Raw genomic sequence first — 19,615 nt, 5'->3', positions numbered from 1 at the left:
ACAAGTGTAGCTGGGACATTGTTGGCTGGTGTGGGCAAGTTGGGCTGAAGGGCCTGTTTCCACGCTGTATCACTCTATGAGTCTCTGACTCTAACTCGATATGGGGTCCAAATCAAACAGTGGACCAACTAAACTCTCACCTTGGATAAACATCCCATTGTCTTTATATCATTCCGTTGCTTTTGAGGTCAATGTAGTGGCTTGAACGATGAGAAGAACACAAAGTGCTAGAGTAACTCAGCAGGTCAGGCAAGATCTCTAGACAACATGGATAGATGACAATTTGGTTTGGGACCTATCTTCAGACTTGCTCAATGAGGAAGGCAATGTAGATCAACAAACACAAGCGTGTTGCATGCTGCTGGTTCTCATAGTTGGATGATTTCTAAGACGGTTTGGTTAATGTCTGGGCCTCTCTTGCTCTGGTTCACTCTGGTATTTTTGATCTCACGAGTGGACTTTTGTTATCATGTTCGTGCATCGTTAACATTCGGCACGGTTTTCAATGGTGCACTATTGCGGAAGGTTAACAATACATGTGCGAAGTGCAGTGAAATGATTTTCTTACACACAGTCCAGTAGAGTATCACCGTACCAGGTTTGGCACCATTGTCCAAGTCCAGTCCGTTCTCTGGTTGTTATGAGTGGCATACGTTTCAGGTAAGCACCAGGCTCCTGCAGGGCCTCTGATCATTGCCTTCCCTCAACAAATGCCCTCGTAGACCAATCTTCAATCTTTGACTCAACTCCTATGACAGAATGGAACACTTGGCCTCGCACAAAGCCACAGCATATGCATTAAACCACAGTAACCACTCGTGCCAAAATGGTCATCTATTCCCCCAAGCCATTCATGCCACATATGCCGACGTACATAAAAGTGGTGGCATCTTACAAGCAGGGCGACATGGTGGTGCAGCTGGTAGAGCCGCTGCCTCGCAACGCCAGAGTACCAGAGACCCAGGTTCGATCCTGACTTTGGGTGCTGTCTAAGTGGAGTTTGCACGTTCTCCCTGTCACTGCATGGGTTTCCCCGGGTGCTCCAGTTTCTTCCCATATCTCAAAAACATACGGGTTTGTGAGTGGCCGTCTGTAAATTGCCCAAATATGTAGGGAGTGGATGCGAAAGAAGGGTAAAATAGAACTAGTATGAATGGCTGATCGATGATCGGCGTGTATCTGTAAACTAAACAAAATCATCCATTGCCTTGTTGCTTATACTGCAAACATTTAAACGTGGTGCACATTAAACATTTTGTAAATGCCTAAAATCTGCTAACTATATACTAGTGAAACAGCACGCAGTGTGCACCATTGAAAGTAATGCCCATATTTCATAGTGGTTGCAGCCTTTTGCCCAGATTCATGAGTTACGTGCTCCCTTGCTCCACTCAAATCATTCGTAACTTCTTTTGATCGTCCAGGTGTTCAGCACTTGTAGCAACGTGTCACAAAATAAATCTCCTGAAAATCCACAGAGATTTTCTTTATACTCAATAAAATGTGCGGAAAATCTGCAGGGGCAATCCTTCTTTTGTTTAAGCTTAGTTTTTATTTTAAATTAGCTGAAGCTAAAACCAGAACAAGTACTTGTGCAGTTAAGCCAGCTATCTTCCTGTACCGTACAAACTGAGATGAGGAGTCCATTTATGTATCAAGCTTGATTTATATTGTCATTCACAGTCAGGTTGACTTGAAACAAGTGCCTTTTGTGAACCAAACTGCTTTGATGACCTTCAACAGGCAACTGAACCATCGTAGCAACAGCTAGATAGCAGTTCTGAGCTACTATCTACCTCATTGGAGACTCTCAGACTATCTTTGATTGGACTTTACTGGACTTTACCTTGCACTAAACGTTATTCCCTTTATCATGTATCTGTACTACTATCTCACGAACCAACACTACAGCTTAGATATTCTTTTCTCCTCTATTTTGACTACTCTCATTTCCTGTCCTATTCTGCTAAATTTGAAAAAAGAAGCTGTACATGAACTGTATTATCTCATTATGGATTAGATACTTATGTACTACATTATTGTGCTTATTCCTAATTTTAAAAAATAATTTAAAAAATAATTTAAAAAAATCATGTATCTGTACACTGTGGATGGCGCGATTATCATCATGTACTGTCTTTCCACGGACAGATTAGCACGCAACAAAAGCTTTTCACTGTACCCCGTCACACGTGACAACAAACTAAACTAAACTAAATACATGTAAATTGATGTAAACTGTAAAATAAATAATTATCTGTATTTAAATATAAACTGCAGAATGTAAAAGGAGGGTCATGCGATTAAGCTATAATTTATTTTATAAAATTGGGAAAGATTTCAAAACAATTATAGACCTGTTTTTTTGTGGTAACTTTAGACTCTGGACTCTTCCTGGTAAATATGTAGATCAGTTTCTATTGAGAGACCTAATGATTTCTCTGTCACCCCTGGCTTTTTACTGACCCTGGGCACCAAAACATTATTGAGGCACAAGGAACTGCAGATGCTGGAAACTTGAGCAAAACACAAAAGTGCTGGAGGAATTCAGCTGGTCAGGCAGCACCTGGGGTGGGAGAGGGATGTGGTGTCCAAGGAAAGAGATGGCTGGAAGCCTGCAACAGCCCGGGACTTGCACAGACCGGGCCCCGCTCACAAGAACTAGGACAGGGTCTTTGAAGATATGATGATTGACATATGATGAGCGTTTGACAGCACAGGGCCTGTGCTCGCTAGAGTTTAGAAGAATGAGGGGGGACCTCGTTGAAACATACAGAATAGTGAAAGGCTTGGATAGAGTGGATGTGGAGAGGATGTTTCCACTAGTGGGAGACTCTAGAACTAGAGGTCACGTAGAATTAAAGGACATTCATTTAGGAAGGAGATGAGGAGGAATGTCTTTCATCAGAGGGTGGTGAATCTGTGGAATTCTTTGCCATGGAAGGCTGTGGAGGCCAAGTCAGTGGATATATTTAAGGCAGAGATAGTCATAATTAGTGCAGGTGTCAGAGGTTATGGGGAGAAGGCAGGAGAATGGGGTTAGGAGGGAGAGATAGATCAGCCATGATTGAATGGCGGAGTGGACTTGATGGTCCAAATGGCCTAATTCTGCTCATATCACATGATCTTATGATCTCATGAAAATGGTGGCAAAACATGGCGCCTCTTGCATGCAGGCGCAGCAGACATAGAAACATAGAAACTAAGTGCAGGAGTAGGCCATTCGGCCCTTCGGGCTTGCACCACCATTCAATATGATCATGGCTGATCATCCAACTCACTATCCTGTACCTGCCTTCTCTCCATAACCCCTGATACCTTTAGCCACAAGGGCCACATCTAACTCCCTCATAAATATAGCCAATGAACTGGCCTCAACTACCTTCTGTACACTTGCTAATCGAGGAATGGCAATATACTCTGATCAAATGTTTGTTTGAAAAGGAGATTTTCACTGTGTTCCTACTTCATACACGTGACCTTAAAGCACCATTGAATGGACAGGCAATGTTTGGCATCAGGACCGTTTGTTCAAACTCGTGAAGCTGTTCTCACGAGGCCCAACAGTCATTAAAAGCTATCCTCCTTCATTGCCCTTCAAAGCCACCCAACCTTCAACATCTATTTATTAGGCACATAAACTGCTGTTGGTTTTAGTTTGTTCTCCATTACTGCCTTTTTGAAGGAACAGTTGCAATTCCTGACGTGGCACCACCACTAATCCAGCCAGATTTGTGCAATCCAAATTGTGTTGAGAGCAAGAAATAATATGCATAAACTTGTGCTTTGTATAATACATCTATTTGGAATTTGTACAGCACTGACATCCTGCCCTGAAATGTTATATTGTGGGAAAGAACTGTGCAAGTGCAGTTTTTTTTACCGAAGATAGACACAAAATGCTGGAGTAACTCAGCGGGTCAGGCAGCAGCTCTGCAGAGAAGGAGTGGGTGACGTTTTGGGTTGTGACCCTTCTTCAGACTGAAAGAAAGAGGTCATAGAGTGATACAGTGTGGAAACAGGCCCAACTCGCCCACACCAGCCAACAATGTCCCAGCTACCCTAGTCCCACTTGCCTGTGCTTGGTCCATAACCCTCAAAACCTGTCCTATCCATGTACCTGTCCAACTGTTTCTTAAACGATGGGATAGTCCCATCCTCAGCTACCTCCTCTGGCAGCTTGTTCCATGCACCCACCACCCTCTGTGTGATGAACGTTACCTCTCGGATTCCTATTAAATCTTTTCCCCTTCACTTTGAACCTATGTCCTCTGGCCCTCGATTTCCCTACTCTGGGTGAAAAACTCTTGGTAAAAGCATCTACCCGATCGATTCAACTCATGATTTTGGTTGAGGGGGGCGGGGGCGAGGGGAGGAACTGGAGGTGAGATAAAGGCCAGAACAAATCAGTGGCGGCGACAGATGACCTCTGGAAATGGGTGGTGTTCATAATGGCCCATTGTAGGGTGGGGAAGAATGGGCCATTATGGACTCCCATCTTCCCCAGCCAACAATGGGCCATTTAAGAAGGAACTGCAGATGCTGGAAAATCGAAGGTACACAAAAATGCTGGAGAAACTCAGCGGGTGCAGCAGCATCTAGGAGCGAAGGAAATAGGCAACGTTTCGGGCCTTTCGGCCCGAAACGATGCCTATTTCCTTCGCTCCTAGATGCTGCTGCACCCGCTGAGTTTCTCCAGCATTTTTGTGTACCTATTATGGACTACACCCTTCCTGGGGTCTCTCTCATTGGCATGTCCCATTCATTCCCTCCACACTCCAAAATCCAGTCCTGGAGAATTTTTATGTGATGCTGGCTCTGGATTCAGCATACAGATATCACACCATCTGCACTACCAGCTGGAGGCCACGCTTTGACAGACTTTTTGAATTCCCTCTAACATCTAATAGGCAACATAATGAGCTGCTCATCTATCTGCTCACACTGAGGAATACCTTGAACACATAGAAACAGCTTTTGTATTTTTTTTTTATATTAGGAATGCAGTGAGTGGGTTCCATTTTACGGACAAGACCTGCGACTGCCATTGCACCGCAACTCTACAACATGAATGGGCATTTGGCCCATCTCATCCAACGGTGGCAGAGGTGGATCTGCCTTACCTGCGCCAGAGACTGGGTCCCCTCTGGCCACAAGGGGACTCGACATCAAACTCCTATTCTTTTCTCCAGAGATATAGCCAATGACTCCTGGTCCTCATCCTACCCTCTGTGGCAGAGAGTTCCAGAGATGAGCTCCCACTCCTCTGTGTGAGGGCAAAAATTGGCTGCTGTTGTCATCTCGGTTCATACAATACGGATGTGCAGTGAAATCCTTAAGCTGTGGACCCCAAAACAACCAAACTTCCCCAACATCGGAAACACATCTTTTTACTGCATAATAGCCTGTCCAAGTCCCTTAAGAATTTTTAAGTTTTGCCTCTATAAGATCCCCTCTCAATCTCCTAAATTCTAGAGAGTATAAACCAAGTCTATCCAGTCTTTCTTCATAAGACAGTCCTGACATCCCAGGAATCAGTCTGGTGAACCTTCTCTGCACTCCCTCTATGGCAATAATGTCCGGCCGAAAAGCACTCTCTCAGATTTGGGCAGAGACCAAACCTTGGTACCTTTCACAGAATGTATAAGCAGCTTTTGTATTTTTTTTTATATAACACAGTGCTGTCGGAGGGCAAGTCCCGTGAATGTGGGTTCCATTTTACAGACAAGACCTGCTGACTGAGCATTTAGAGTCCCAACTTTACAACATGGCAATGGGCACTTTGGCCCAACTCATCCACACGGTGGCGCAGCGGTGGAGTTGCTGCCTCACAGCGCCAGAGACCTGGGTTCGATCTGTCTGAAGAAGGGGACTCGACCCAATACCTTGCCTATTCCTTTTCTCCAGAGATGCTGCCTGACCCGCTGAGTTACTCCAGCTCTTTGTATCTATCTTCGATCCTGACCAGCCGTTTGTCTCTGTGACAACAGCTCACGATGGCCTGAGCTCCCTGTCACGTGCCTGCATGTTTAAGGGCACTGGGGCATTGACATTTGTCAGCTGTGTTGTTTGTTTGGGTGCGGTGGTGTAACACGGTGCTGTCGAGAGGGCAAGTGTGTTAATGAGTATGATTCAAGCTCATAAGTGATAGGAGCAGAATTAGGCCATTCTGCCCATCAAGTCTATGCCACCATTCAATCATGGCTGATCTATCTCTCCCTCCGAACCCCATTCTCCTGCCTTCTCCCCATTATCCCTGACACACGTACTATCTATCTCTGCCATAAAGATATCTATTGACTTGGATTCCACAGCCTCTGGCAAAGAATTCCACAGATTCACCCCCACCCTCTGACTAAAGGAATTCTTCCTCATCTCCTTCATAAAGGAGCGTCCTTTAATTCTGAGGCTGTGACCTCTAGTCCTAGACTCTCCCACCAGTGGAAACATCTTCTCCACATCCACTCTTTCCAGGCCTTTCACTATTCGGTAAGTTGCAGGAATAAAAAGGGTGGTGTGTTTGAGTATGTGGATTTGCACGTGGAATTAGGATAAGTCTGATAGTCAATCTGCATGAATGAATGAGTTTATTGGCCAAGTATTCACATACAAGGAATTTGCCTTGGTGCCCCGTCCGCAAGTGACAACATCTGGTGAGGCACTGGCATGACCTCTTTGGACTATGTCTGCAGACATTGAATACTGTGGCCATGTCCTTCGTTCTGCCTTTTTCTCCAGGGATGCCGTGTGACTTGCTGAGTTACTCCAGCAGTTTGTGGGGTTTTTTCGTCGGTATAAACCAGCATCTGCAGTTCCTTTCTACACAAACCTGCAAACCTGTACATCTTTGGAGTGTGGGAGGAAACTATTTAGTTTATAGATACTGCGCGGAAACCAGCGCTTCCGCCCACTGAGTCCATGCCAACCAGCGATCACCTCGTACACTAACACTATCCTACATGCTCAGGATAATTTATAATTTTACCAATTAACCTACAAACCTGCATGTCTTTGGAGTGTGGGAGGAAACCGGAGCTCCTGGAGAAAACCCACTCAGTCACAGGGAAGAACGTACAAACTCCATACAGACAGCAGCTGTCGTCAGGATCGAACCCGGGTCTCTGGCGCTGTAAGGCAGCAACTCTGCCGCTGTGCACTCTGCTGCCTCAAAGTTACTCCAGCACTTTGTACTACTTCTTGTAAACCAGCACCTGCAGTTCCCCTTATTTCTGTCAAATCACTGCACTGCCCTCAAACAATGCACTAATATGTGGCATCCAGAGTATGAAACTCGAGCCGAGTCCCAATGAACTGCTCAGGAGCAACTGCATTAAAATATACTTCATCATAGTTGTGACATTGCAGTCAGCAATGATAAGATGGGGAAACAATTAGGAAGGAATATATATCAAATTGGAAGGGTTGATGGATTTTCCAATATGCATTTCCTTAAAAGCACAACCTTTATAATGTGCAGGATCAGCAAATCTAATGACACCAGCTCCAATTTGGAGCAGCCAACAACTAGAAGCAAATGTGACTGCAGAATGGTCTGGTGCCTTCCAAGTGCTCAGGTTAAGGATGCCTTGGACTGACTGTTGGGCTTTATGAAAGGGGAGGCTGAGATTGGGGTGCATGTTGGTACCAACAACGTTGGTAGAAGAAGAGATGAGGTCCTAAGTTCATATGCAATAGGAGCAGAATTGGGCCATTCGGCCCACCGAGTCTACTCCATCATTCAATCATGGCTGATCTATTTTTCCCTCTCAACGCATTCTCCTGCCTTCTCCCCATAACCCCTGACACCCGTACTCATCAAGAATGTGTCAATCTCCACCTCAAAAATGTCCAATGACCTGGCATCCACAACCGCCTGTGGTAATAAATTCCACAGGTTCACCACCCCCCTCATTAAAGAACTTCCTCCTTTCTAAAAGCTACATCCTTTTATTCTGAGGCTGTGCCCTCTGGTCCCGGACTCTCCCACCAATGGAACTTTCCTCTCTGCATCCAGACCTTTCACGATTCGGTAAGTTTCAACGAGGTCCCCCCCCCCCCCAACCCCTCATCCTTCTAAACTCCACCGGGTACAGGTCCGGTGCTGACAAACAAACGCTCATCATATGTTAACCCTGTCACCTCTGGGATCTGGAACATGAGGGAGCTAGGCAGCTGTTCAATGACCAGGCACCCCAAGGTTGCTATCCCTAAACTGAAACCGCCAATTTGGACAGAAAGTTTGGGCAGGTTGGCCCAGTGAGGAATTTACTCCCTGGACCACAGGAGTCTGAGGGGTGCATTCACACAGTCTTTTTTTCCAGAGTTGGGGAATTTGAATTCAAAATTGGCTTGGTAGAAGAAGTCAGTGCATAGCAATGGGAGGTGTTTTTTTCAGAGTGGAGGCCATTGAGTGGTGATGCGCCACAGAGATCGATGTTGTTTGTCATTGATCACAACAATTTGGATGAGGATGTAGTTAGCATGGTGGTAAGCTCGAAGATAACGTCAAGACTGGTGGTATAAGGGTCCACATAGAAACATAGAAAATAGGTGCAGGAGTAGGCCATTCAGCCCTTTGAGCCAGCACTGCCATTCAATCTGATCATGGCTGATCATCCAAAAATGAGCACCCCCTTCCTGATTTTTCCCCATATCCCTTGATTCCGTTAGCCCTTAGAGCTATATCCAACTGTTGTAAACATCCAGTGATTTGGCCTCCACTGCCTTCTGTGGCAGAGAATTCCACCGATTCACAACTCTCTGGGTGAAAAGGTTTTTCCTCATCTCAATCCTAAGAAGAATCTAGATGAACTGGGGAAAGCAGGAAGGGGACCTGATGTAGGATGATCAGCCATGATCATATTGAATGGCGGCGCTGGCTCGAAGGGCTGAACAGCCTTCTCCTGCACCTATTTTCTATGTTTCTATATTTCTAAGTGCGTCAATGAATGGCAGATGGTATTTAACTTAAACAGGTAGGTAGGTATGAAGTGTCGCACTTCAGTAAGTGAAACCAGGGCATGACTTTAGACTTTGCTTTTAGATTTTAGAGATACAGTGTAGAAACAGGCCCTTCGGCCCACCGAGTCCGCGCCGACCAGCATTCACCCTGTGCACTAACACTATCCTTCACATTAGGCACATATTACAATTCACAGAAGCCAATTAACCTACAAACCTGCACGTCTTTGGAATGTGGGAGGAAACCAGAGCAGGCTCGCGCAGTCTCCGGGAGAACGTGCAAACTCCATAGCGACAGCACCTGTATCCAGGATCGAACTTGTGTCTCTGGCGCGGCAAGGCAGCTGCTCTACCGCTATGATAGCTGTGACCAGCGGTTGTGGTCATCCCTGCTGTAGTAAAAATGGTGTTAAAGAGGAAAGAGTGCAGACAAGATTTACAAGGATGTTGCCAAGATTCGAGGACCTGGGAGAGGTCCAGGGAAAGGTTGGGCAAGCGAATACTTTATTCCGTGGAACACAGGAGGTTGAGGGGTATTTTTTCCCCCAAGGTTGGGGGAATCAAGAACCAGAGAGCACAGGTTTAAGGTGGGAGAGGAGAGATTTGATAGGAACCTGAGGGACAACATCTTCCACACTAGAAGGTGTTGGGTATCTGGGACAAGCTGCCAGAGGAAATGTTTGAGGCAGGCGACATTTAAAAGACATTTGGACAGATACATAGATAAGAAGGGTTTGGGGTTAAATTGGATTAGCTTAGATGGGGCATCTTGATCGGCATGGAGTCGCAGTCCCACAGCACGGAAACAGGCTGTGGGCCAAAGGTCACATTTCCGTGCTGAATGAGTCTGTGACTCTGCCTCTTTAATTGTAGAAAATGCACGAATATCCCAATTGAGTAGGATGAAACAAAATTTAAATTTGCTAATCTCTTCAATGTCCTCAATTTCCTGCTCTCCACATCTGAACACATGGGCTAAGTGACATGTTACCTAATCAGCTTGGAGCTGGTTATATTTGAGCACTGCAGGATGAGGGTTATTAGCGATGAATCATGATTGCCCAGCCTACACTCGTTACACTTTAAACTGGGCTGAGGCTCATCCTGCACAGAATGTTCATCAACACCTTTCACGTCATAGCGACTTGGAACCAAAAGTTGGGAGATAACATCTGTTTCCTAAAAATGAAAAACAGCTCCCTTGAGATCACGAGAAAGATCAAGTCTTGAATATCAGCTGGCAAACTGCACGGGAAAGATGCAATTAATGAAAGCTGGAATCCATTTTTTTGTTTCGAGTAATTGGATTCTAGAGTGAAGATAGACACAAAATGCTGGAGTAACTCAGCGGGACAGGCAGCATCTCTGGAGAGAAGGAATGGGTGATGTTTCAGGTCAAGACCCTTCTTCAAGCTAATGTCAGAGGGAGAGAAAGATACATAGATTAGGACGTGTAAGGTGCGAAAATGGGACAAAGGGAATGGAGATCAAGGAACGTAGAGAAGATCATTTATAGCTGGGAGAAGGTAACATCAACAAAGGAAGATCTCAACCTCACCTTACACTTCCTTCTCTATGTATCTCTCTCACCCCCTGACAAACAGAGCAAGTTACCGGTGGCACAATGGTAGAATTGCTGCCTTACAGCGAATGCAGCGCCGGAGACCCGGGTTCGATCCCGACTACGGGTGCCGTCTGTACGAAGTTTGTACGTTCTCCCTGTGACCTGCATGGGTCTTCTCCTTCGGTTTCCTCCCACACTCCAAAGATGTACAGGTTTGTAGGCTAATTGGCTTGGTAAAAATTGTCCCTCATAGGTGTAGGTGTAGTTAATGTGCGGGGATCGCTGGTCGGCGCGGACCCGGTGGGCCAAAAGGCCTGTTTCCACGCTGTATCCCTAAACTAAACTAAAAGATAACATATCGTCAGAGACAGTAAGTGGTCGTAGAACTGGGAAGGGGGAGGGATGAAGAGAGAGGAAAAGAAGTCCTGGAGTGAGTGAAATAAGTGAATATTGTTTGTTATGGACTCCATAGAATTGGTCATAATGCCCTTGCTTTGTGAATATTGACTGAATGGCGTTTTGTCACAATAGGTAATTTTCTCAACAGGGCTTATGAAATATTGATTGGCAGCACCATCTGTGCCTGTATCACAGCACATTTGAAAAGAAAGTCATTAGTTACAATTTTACACATGATGGGCTCAGTCACACTATTTAGAGGTTGTCAGTCATAGTAATTTAATGTCGCTCCAACAGATTTATATAGAAACAGCTGACATTGGTAAAAAAGGTGAATACATTCAATCTGACGACGGGCCCAAAATGCCGGAGTTACACAGAGGGTCAGGCAGCATCTCTGGAGAAGAGGAATATGTAAGGCAGGGAACGGCTACCTACGGACCCCGGCGCCGTAACCCGAAATCAACCGGCCCGCAGGCGGGTTTTTTCCCCATAATCATTCGGTGCGCCGAGCACCGGCTGTACCGCTTCCTGCACAAAGCCGCCAGCATGGCCGCGCACACCTTCTGTGAACACGTTTAAGAAAGAACTACAGATGCTGGAATAAATCGAAGCTAGACAAGAATGCTGGAGAAACTCAGCGGGCATGACATGCAAGGATTGTCCCACCCGCTGAGTTTCTCCAGCATTTTTGTCTACCTTCTGTGAACACGTGATTTGATGCTTGCCATCCGGGGCGGGATCCATGTGTACGCGTGATAGATGTGGCCCGCCATCCGCTCACAGACATGCGTCCCGGCCCCTATGCTGAACAAGGTCATCGACCCCTGATGTAAGGCTTCAGGTCGTGACTCTTCCTCAGACTGAGAGTCAGGGTAGAGAGAAGCTAAGGCCATGAATTGAATACTTTATTGTCACAAGTGACAAGTTGCGGTGTAATTCTTTGTTTGCACACCCGAGGTGTTGCCATAAAGGGCGCTTACTAGGTTACAAAGTACCCTGCGTCAAGCCCCCCTTTGTTCTCCCCCCCCTCATCCTCACATCGGACCCCCCAATATTGGGTCCCCCATTGTTCTTCTCCCTCCCTCATGGCTGTCCCCCACTCCGGGTCCTCCTTTATTCCTTCCCCCGTCCAGGTTCAGAACAAATCGGAGACGGCACGGATGGCCAAGGAAAGTTAGAGCCCACAATGGTCCATTGTTGGCTGTGGGAGAGGTGCTAACGAAGGGCCGTATGGATGCCAACAGTGGAACTGGCAGGATGACAGGGGTGGGGGAGGGAATCTCAATCTGTTCTTTTAAGCAACAGTGTAGTTATTAGCAAGCTGACAAAACTCACTGTGCGGTTGGGTTTACAGTCCTGCTGTGGGGAGGAGTTTTATTTTCTCTTTTTCAAATCTGGTTGGCTTTCAGGGAAAAAGTCTCGTTTACACTGGAGATTTCCGAAACAGATTTGCAGCTGAGCGAAGGCTTTGTGCCAAAGCTAATATATGCTCTGTTAAAAAAGATCTTTGTGCAGCTTTCCTCAGCCTGGGACAGTGGAAAAGGGGAGCAGTTTACTATTTTATTTTCCAATCAGTTCAGGAAGACCTGGTCCACACAGACGAGAAAAAAAAATTATTAAACCTCAAACTATTTGTTAGCAGAATCACCTCCAAACCAAGAGTGTAATTGGGTCTGCTACTAATCAACTTCTGAACTGTGCAACAGATTTAAGATGTTGATTATTTTGGTGTAAAACTCTCAAGTGCTGTGATTAACAGTGATGTGGGACCCCCTTGTATTGTGCTCTTCTGATGAACGTTCTCTATGCTATTGTTCATCAGGCTGCAACAATAAGCTTTCATAACTGACGTTACATCCCATTTATCTGCCTATGTAGTAATCAGCCGCATAGTTTGGATGAACAGCAAGTTCGCTTTCATTTCCTGATGCTGCCTAAGTGATTCAAGATGATCCTCAGCAAAATATTTGCCCGCTTGTGTCCATCTCTCACAGAGACACCACCGTTAGACTTGGAAAAACTGCATAATAACATTTTCCTGTGCAGGCGGTTTCTGCTCCAGCCCCATTCCAGATCCATGTGTGTTTTTTTTTTCTGTCGGCAGGCAGGAAATTAGGAAATGAGCACGTAGTCCGTTTACAGCTGACTGGCAGTCGCTGGAGTTAGCATAGATTTTAGTCTATGAGTTGTTAGCTTCGGAGTGAGCAGTGCAGGAGTTTTCTCTGCCACGAAAGACATTGGCCTTGCTTCAAGCAACACTGGGGCATGCGTTGGAGTCTACCCAGGAAGTGCTCTGAAAGGAGAGCTTGTTTAGAGTCCGACCAGTTTCTCTATATCTCCCCGCACTTTGTGTGGTGCTCCAGTATATGCTGAGGTTACCCTTCAGCCTAACAAGCTCGCAGTTATATCTCCAGCCTGGTTTTAAAGAACCAACTTGCCTTTAACTCCTGAAAGAGGGAATTTTTTAATTTACTTTTTAAAAGAGATGGCTTCAACCTTCATGTGTGGAATGGAAGATTTGCTGTATAGTGGCAGTCGTTTTCTGTGGACTCTGACAATAACAGCTTTGAGAAGGTGGTACACAGAGAGAATGCGGGCTTGTGAGCAAATGCTAAGGACTTGGTGCGGACTACGTGAGATTTACCAGGTAAAATAACCCCCCTTATTTTAGCGCATGTGGATATGTATTCAGATTACTAGCAAGGCCTGATGTGCGTTACACTGGTTTTCTTTTACTGTCCATGTCAACCTTCTTCAGTTTATCGGCACGAGTACCGAGGTACAGCGAAAAGCCTTAGTTGCGTGCGTGCTAACCAGTCAGTGGAAAGACAATACATGATTGCAATCGAGCCACCCACAGTGTGCAGTCGCATGAATGTATTTTGCTACCACTTGGATCTTGTAAAACTGACCTAAGTTTTCTGCTAAGAAAGTTGTTTTGTTAGTTCGTGCAGCTTTGCCATTAGTGAACACATCATTTCTCACTGAAGTTTTACCTAAACGAGAGCTGAATAGCTGATTCATCAGCTGATTAATTGTTCACACCTCAGTTGCTGGATTTAAAAACCTGCGTTAAAATGCCAAAGAAAACACAAGCACGAGATTAAATGATAGGCGATGCCAGCAGACCAGAAAAAATCACTTCTTTGAATCTCTGATTTCTTTTGAATTATATCCCAAACTGCATCAAAACTTGTTGTTTATAATAGTTTTAACGTATCTTCACTCCAGCTGGTCTTGAATGTGAATGTTATTTATAGACCTAGAACTGAAATAATAATTTCAATAATCATGAGTCAAGTTTATTGTCATATGACCCTAAACGAAACAATGAAATAATAATTGCATAAATTTGTTAAATGAAATAACTTCATAACTTTTTTGCATATCTTTCATTCTCTTGTTCTCTACCTCTCTCTATATCACCGTCGATATCTCTCGTTTCCCTTTCCCCTGACTCTCAACCTGAAGAAGGGTCTCGACCTGAAACGCCACCTATTCCTTCTCTCCAGAGATGCTGCCTGACCCACTGAGTTACTCCAGATTTTTGTGTCTTAACTTGAATGAAATTCTTACTTGCAACAGCACGACAGGTAGTAAACACCATAATATACACCAATTAAATAAGTTTATGTATAAAAACTCAGACTAATACATAGACAATGATAGTGTGAAGTCAAAACTAATGTCCCTAAGTCTATCGAGAGATACTGTCTGACCCGCTGAGTCTAATTCTCGAAGGGCCAAATGGCCTCCTCCTGCACCTATTTTCTATGTTTCTATGTTTATATCGAGGTGAGGACTTTCATTTCAAGGCGACTGATTAATGATTTGTACAATGTGTGACATAATGAAAAAATACTTTGATCAGTAGAATGTTGTCATTGGATTACGTGCTGACGTGCTCTCAGTTTCACACTTGAAGTTGGTGTTACTGAGAAAACGTAATTATTGTGGAGTTGTTTATTGATTAGCTTCTGAGTATCAGGATCAGACATTCACCACATCAAAGGGAATAAGGAAGGAATAATATCGCAAGCATCTTGATGGACCACGTGGGTAACGATCAGGAACTCGGGGAGAGCAAAAGCAGGCTGATTTATTTCATCGAGGGGGAGTCTGAAGAAGGGTCTCAACCTAAAAGGTCACCCATTCCTTCTATCCAGAGATGCTGCCTGTAAAGGCTGCGGTACTCCAGCATTTTGTGCCTATCTTCTATCTATTTCATCTCCTTGGCTGGGAAATGTTCAACCATGAAGGTGGAGGGAAAGAGATTACACTTAAAAGGTCAGAGTAACAAATAATGTAAATGTCCAGTGTGTGAAATATTCTTACGACTTGCCCAATAATTCAGAAGCTTTACAGCATGTGAAACAATTTTGCCTTTGTCCGTCCCTCCACTCATGCTGGGGATGCTCAGAGATTTACCAAGTTTCCCGTATCCATGGTGGATGGAGGATGTTTCCACTTGTGGGAGAGTCTCGGACCAGAGGGCACAGCCTCAGAATAAAAGGACGCACCATTAGAAAGGAGATGAGGACGGATTTTTTAGCAAAGAAGTTGGTAAATCTGTGAAATTCATGGCCACAGATGTCGGTGGAGGCCAAGTTATTGGGTATTTTTCAAGCGGAGATTGATAGGTTGTTGATTACAATGGTAATGTTATAACGATACTTTATTTGTCATATGCAGTGGTGCAGTGAAACTCATTATTGTATATAGTTCAGTACGTATCACTATAAAGAAGCACAGATACACCTTAGATAAGCATCTCAGAAACCAAGTGTGTATCAGTAGTGCACTGAGACAGTGAACAGTCACCTGATTTTAGCACCATTTTCAACCGCAGTTTGTAAGTGCAGGATTCTTGACCTGACCATGAAGGCTCGTTGTCCAGTTGGCATTGCAGGGTTGGCCTGGTAGGAGTGTCAGAGATTGCGGGGTGAGTGGGGTCGAGAGGGAAGATCAGATCAGCCATGATCGAATGGTGCAGCAGCCATGGTGGGCTGAATGGCCTAATTCTGCTCCTACATCTTATGGTAGAATTTCTGAATGTTTGAAGAAGGGTCCCGACCCAAAACGTCACCTATACCTTTTCTCGAGAGATGCTGTCTGACCCGCTGAGTTTCTCCAGCTGTTTGTGTCTACCTTCGTCTCATGGTCTTGTATATCCTGCCCAATTGGAGATACTTCATGTGGGGTTCTTGATAATTAATACATGTGGAGTACTTGAGAGGAACCCTTCCTACATCAGGATTATTATCTGCTGTCCAGCCTAGGCCACTCCTGACCCTGGTGAGATCTCTTTGCCTTTGAGGTAGGTCAACTGCATTGTTGGATAACTATTACCTCAGAGTGCCCAATCTATATGCCTCAGAATCAGCCGAGATGACCGAGATGTGCAGAGACATCGTCTTAGCTGATCTATCATATTGATCTGGAGTAAATAATACAATGAGCATTTCTACTTGTGGGCATGACATCTTACAGAATCTTTGAAAGGGAAATTGGCCGTAGCTTCTATCAAGAAAAGCAGTCTTGCACTTCAAAGTTGGTTTTGCAAATCAATGCCAATTTTTCTTTTAGATTTTGGTTCACAATATTTATTTCAAATAAAATTCAAATAATATTACTTCAGGTTATTCAAAAATATAATTTGCAATGCTATCAATGCCATGGGCAGCATGATGGCACAGCGGTAGAGTTGCTGCCTTACAGTTCCAGAGACCCGGGTTTGACCCTGCCTACGGAGTTTGTTCATTCTCTCCGTGACCCGTGTGGGTTTTCTCCGGCTGCTCTGGTTTCCTCCTACACCCCAAAGACGTACAGGTTTGGAGGTTAATTGGATTTGGGAAAAACTGTAAATTGGCCCTAGTGTGTAGGAAAGTGCTAGTGTGCGGGGAGATTGCTGCTGGTCAGCGCAGACTCAGTGGGCTGAAGGGCCTGTTTCTGCGCTGTATCTCTAAACTAACTAATATGGATATTGTATGTATGGCAATCCATGTAAATGTCCATTGCCAGATGTCTAATGACATAGTGAATCCTTGCTCGTCACAGATTTAATCCACATCATGAGATCCCATCAAATAATATTGTGATCACAGAGAAATGGAAAGAAGAGTTGCTTGCACCCAGGGCTACTCATTTAAAGTCGGTTTAACACTTCCCCACTGTTGAATGCTGATGCCGAAGGATTTCCTGGCTGACAAATTAATGCTGTAGTTTGAATAATGAGGCAGATCATTTGAGGTGTATTGCCCACTGGTGCTGCCCAATCCCATTGCCCTTGCATGGAGGAAACAGGATGTCACAAGAGTCCGAATGTTCTAATTCCCAATTAATGCAGGGCGATTTACAAACTAGGGAAAGTAACACAACTCGGACAAACCAGCAACATTCAGAGGCAACAATTTAGGTATTGTTGGTATACTGTGGGGAAGTGTTAAACCGACTTTAAATGAGTAGCCCTGGGTGCACGTCCAACCATTTCCCAGCTCTTCTTTCCATTTCCCTGCGATCACAATTTTATTTGATGGGACTGCTCTTTCTGCCATTCTCAATAGAAAACCTCTGTTCTGAGCTCTGGAGATATCAGTTGAGAAAAGGCAGGGATATAGACACGGGGAGAATCTTTGTGCTAAGTCATGACCATCTCCAACTTGAAGGTATCTAATCATCTACTCCTGACGTTCAATGACATTTGCTTTATCAGTTCCTTCAGCATCTTCCTCACCTGGACCAGCCTCACACATGGCAGTCTGAGCAAGAGTCTCAACGCGAAACATCACCCCATTCCTTCTCTCCAGAGATGTGGCCTGTCCTGCAGAGTTGCTCCAGCAATTTGTGTCTATCTTTGGTGGAAACCAGCATCTGCAATTCCTTCCTGCACACGTCACAACACTACAAGAGCAAGCCAGAAACTAGGTACCCCATGACTTACCCCCAGCGCCAGAGCCCCGGGTTTGATCCTGACTACGGATGTTGTCTGTACGGAGTTTGTACATTCTCCCTGTGACTGCGTGGGTTTTCTCCAGGTGCTCCGGTTTCCTCCCACCCTCCAAAGGCGTGCAGAATTGTTAGTTAAAGGCTCATCTAAAATTGTCCCTGGTGTGCAAGAATGGTGCTAGTGTATGTGGTGATCGCTGGTTAGCGTGGGCTGAAGGGCCTGTTTCCATGCTGTGTCTCTATAACTAAAACTAAATCTTGTCAAAGACATGGAGAAATGCTTCAGCAACCCTTGACAAACGTGAAATACCAGTTACATATACTGATGTACAATAATTATATTTGCAGTCTGATTAAGGTTCCCAACCCAAAACATCGCCTATCCTTTTTCTCCAGGGATGCTGCCTGACCCGCTGAGTAACTTCAACATTTAGTGTCATTTTTGGGTATAAACCAGCAGCTGTGGATCTATTTCTGTATATACTAAATACTCATTTAAATCCAGTTTAGTTCAACTAGCTTTGAAAGCTCAAAAAACAGAGGCACTGATCCTCAAAATAATATTTTGAGACTTTAAAAAAAATAATCACCTCTTCAAACTCAAAGTGATATATTTTGAAACTATTTATAAATCAGATCCTTATTTCAGTCCTAACATTATTCTAAATACAACTTAATTATTGTGCCTGCATTCCATCAAGCTTGAGTATATTTCCTCGTTAATGATCATCAGCTGCAGAAGTGAAAAGAGCCACTATTAGCCATTCTCTCCGTCTTCTAATAATTTAGAAATGTTCTGACTTTTCATGAGCTTGCCGATGTCCCTGTCCATATTCATTGATCAACTTTCACCGTGATCTATTCATTTGTTACACCTCCTTGAGCATCATAACCACTATCTCCTGTTCTTTTTCACGATGCTTTAAGGTGAGAGGGGCAAAGTTTAAAGGAGATGAGCGGGGCTAGTTTTTTTTTTCTACACAGAGAGTGGTAAGTGCCTAGAATGCCCACAGAATGCATGTCGACCAGCAATCTAGCGACAATCCTTCTCACTAATGACAATTTTACAGAAGCCAATTAACATACGAACCTGCGCGCCTTTAGAGTGTGGGAGGAAGCCATTGTGGGAGGGTGGTGGTTGAAGCAGACACGTTAGTCCCGTTTAAAAGGCCATGAATATAAAAGAACTGGACCAGCTAGATGCAGGAAAAATGTTCCCAATGTTGGGGGAGTCCAGAACGAGGGGCCACAGTCTAAGAATAAAAGGGAGGCCATTTAAAACTTAGATGAGAAAAAACTTTTTCGCCCAGAGAGTTGTGAATTTGTGGAATTCTCTGCCACAGAGGGCAGTGGAGGCCAATTCACTGGATGAATTTAAAAGAGAGTTAGATAGAGCTCTCGGGGATATGGGGAGAAGGTAGGCACGGGTTACTGATTGGGAATGATCAGCCATGATCACAATGAATGGCGGTGCTGGCTCAGGGGGCCAAATGGTCTCCTCCTGCACCTATTTTCGATGTTTCTATGTAAAAGATTTTTCGATAGGCATGTGGATGAAAGGATATGGGTTATGTGCAGGTAGATAAGTGGTCTTAGCATCATGTTTGGCACAGACATTGTGGGCCGAAGGGCCTGTTCTTGGCCTGCACTGTTCTATTTTCTTTCCTCTACGCACTCAATATCTGTCCCTTCCAAAATCCCTTCATCTTGGCTTTAGCGATACACACTAGACCATGCCAGAGG

General features: G+C 44.7%; 1 protein-coding gene across 3 annotated transcripts in view; it reads left to right on the top strand.

Annotated features, from left to right (window-relative positions):
* Nucleotides 1–19,615, top strand: part of LOC129704514 (FERM domain-containing protein 4B-like) — a 265,972-nt gene that overhangs the window by 88,254 nt on the left and 158,103 nt on the right. The window contains exon 1 of one of the 3 annotated variants that reach the window (XM_055647655.1): nucleotides 13,060–13,574. The exons of 1 other annotated variant lie outside the window; for it this stretch is intronic. In XM_055647655.1, coding sequence (XP_055503630.1) covers nucleotides 13,413–13,574 — 162 coding nt within the window. In that variant the 5' untranslated portion in view covers nucleotides 13,060–13,412. Of the gene's footprint in view, nucleotides 1–13,059; nucleotides 13,575–19,615 lie in introns of those variants that run through there. One more of the 3 variants, XM_055647656.1, reaches the window with a different exon arrangement.

The sequence above is a fragment of the Leucoraja erinacea genome, chromosome 16 (genome assembly GCF_028641065.1).
Source record: "Leucoraja erinacea ecotype New England chromosome 16, Leri_hhj_1, whole genome shotgun sequence".
Lineage (NCBI taxonomy): Eukaryota > Metazoa > Chordata > Chondrichthyes > Rajiformes > Rajidae > Leucoraja > Leucoraja erinaceus.
Note: the sequence above shows the minus strand (reverse complement) of the source record. Positions and strands in the feature narration are given on the sequence as shown.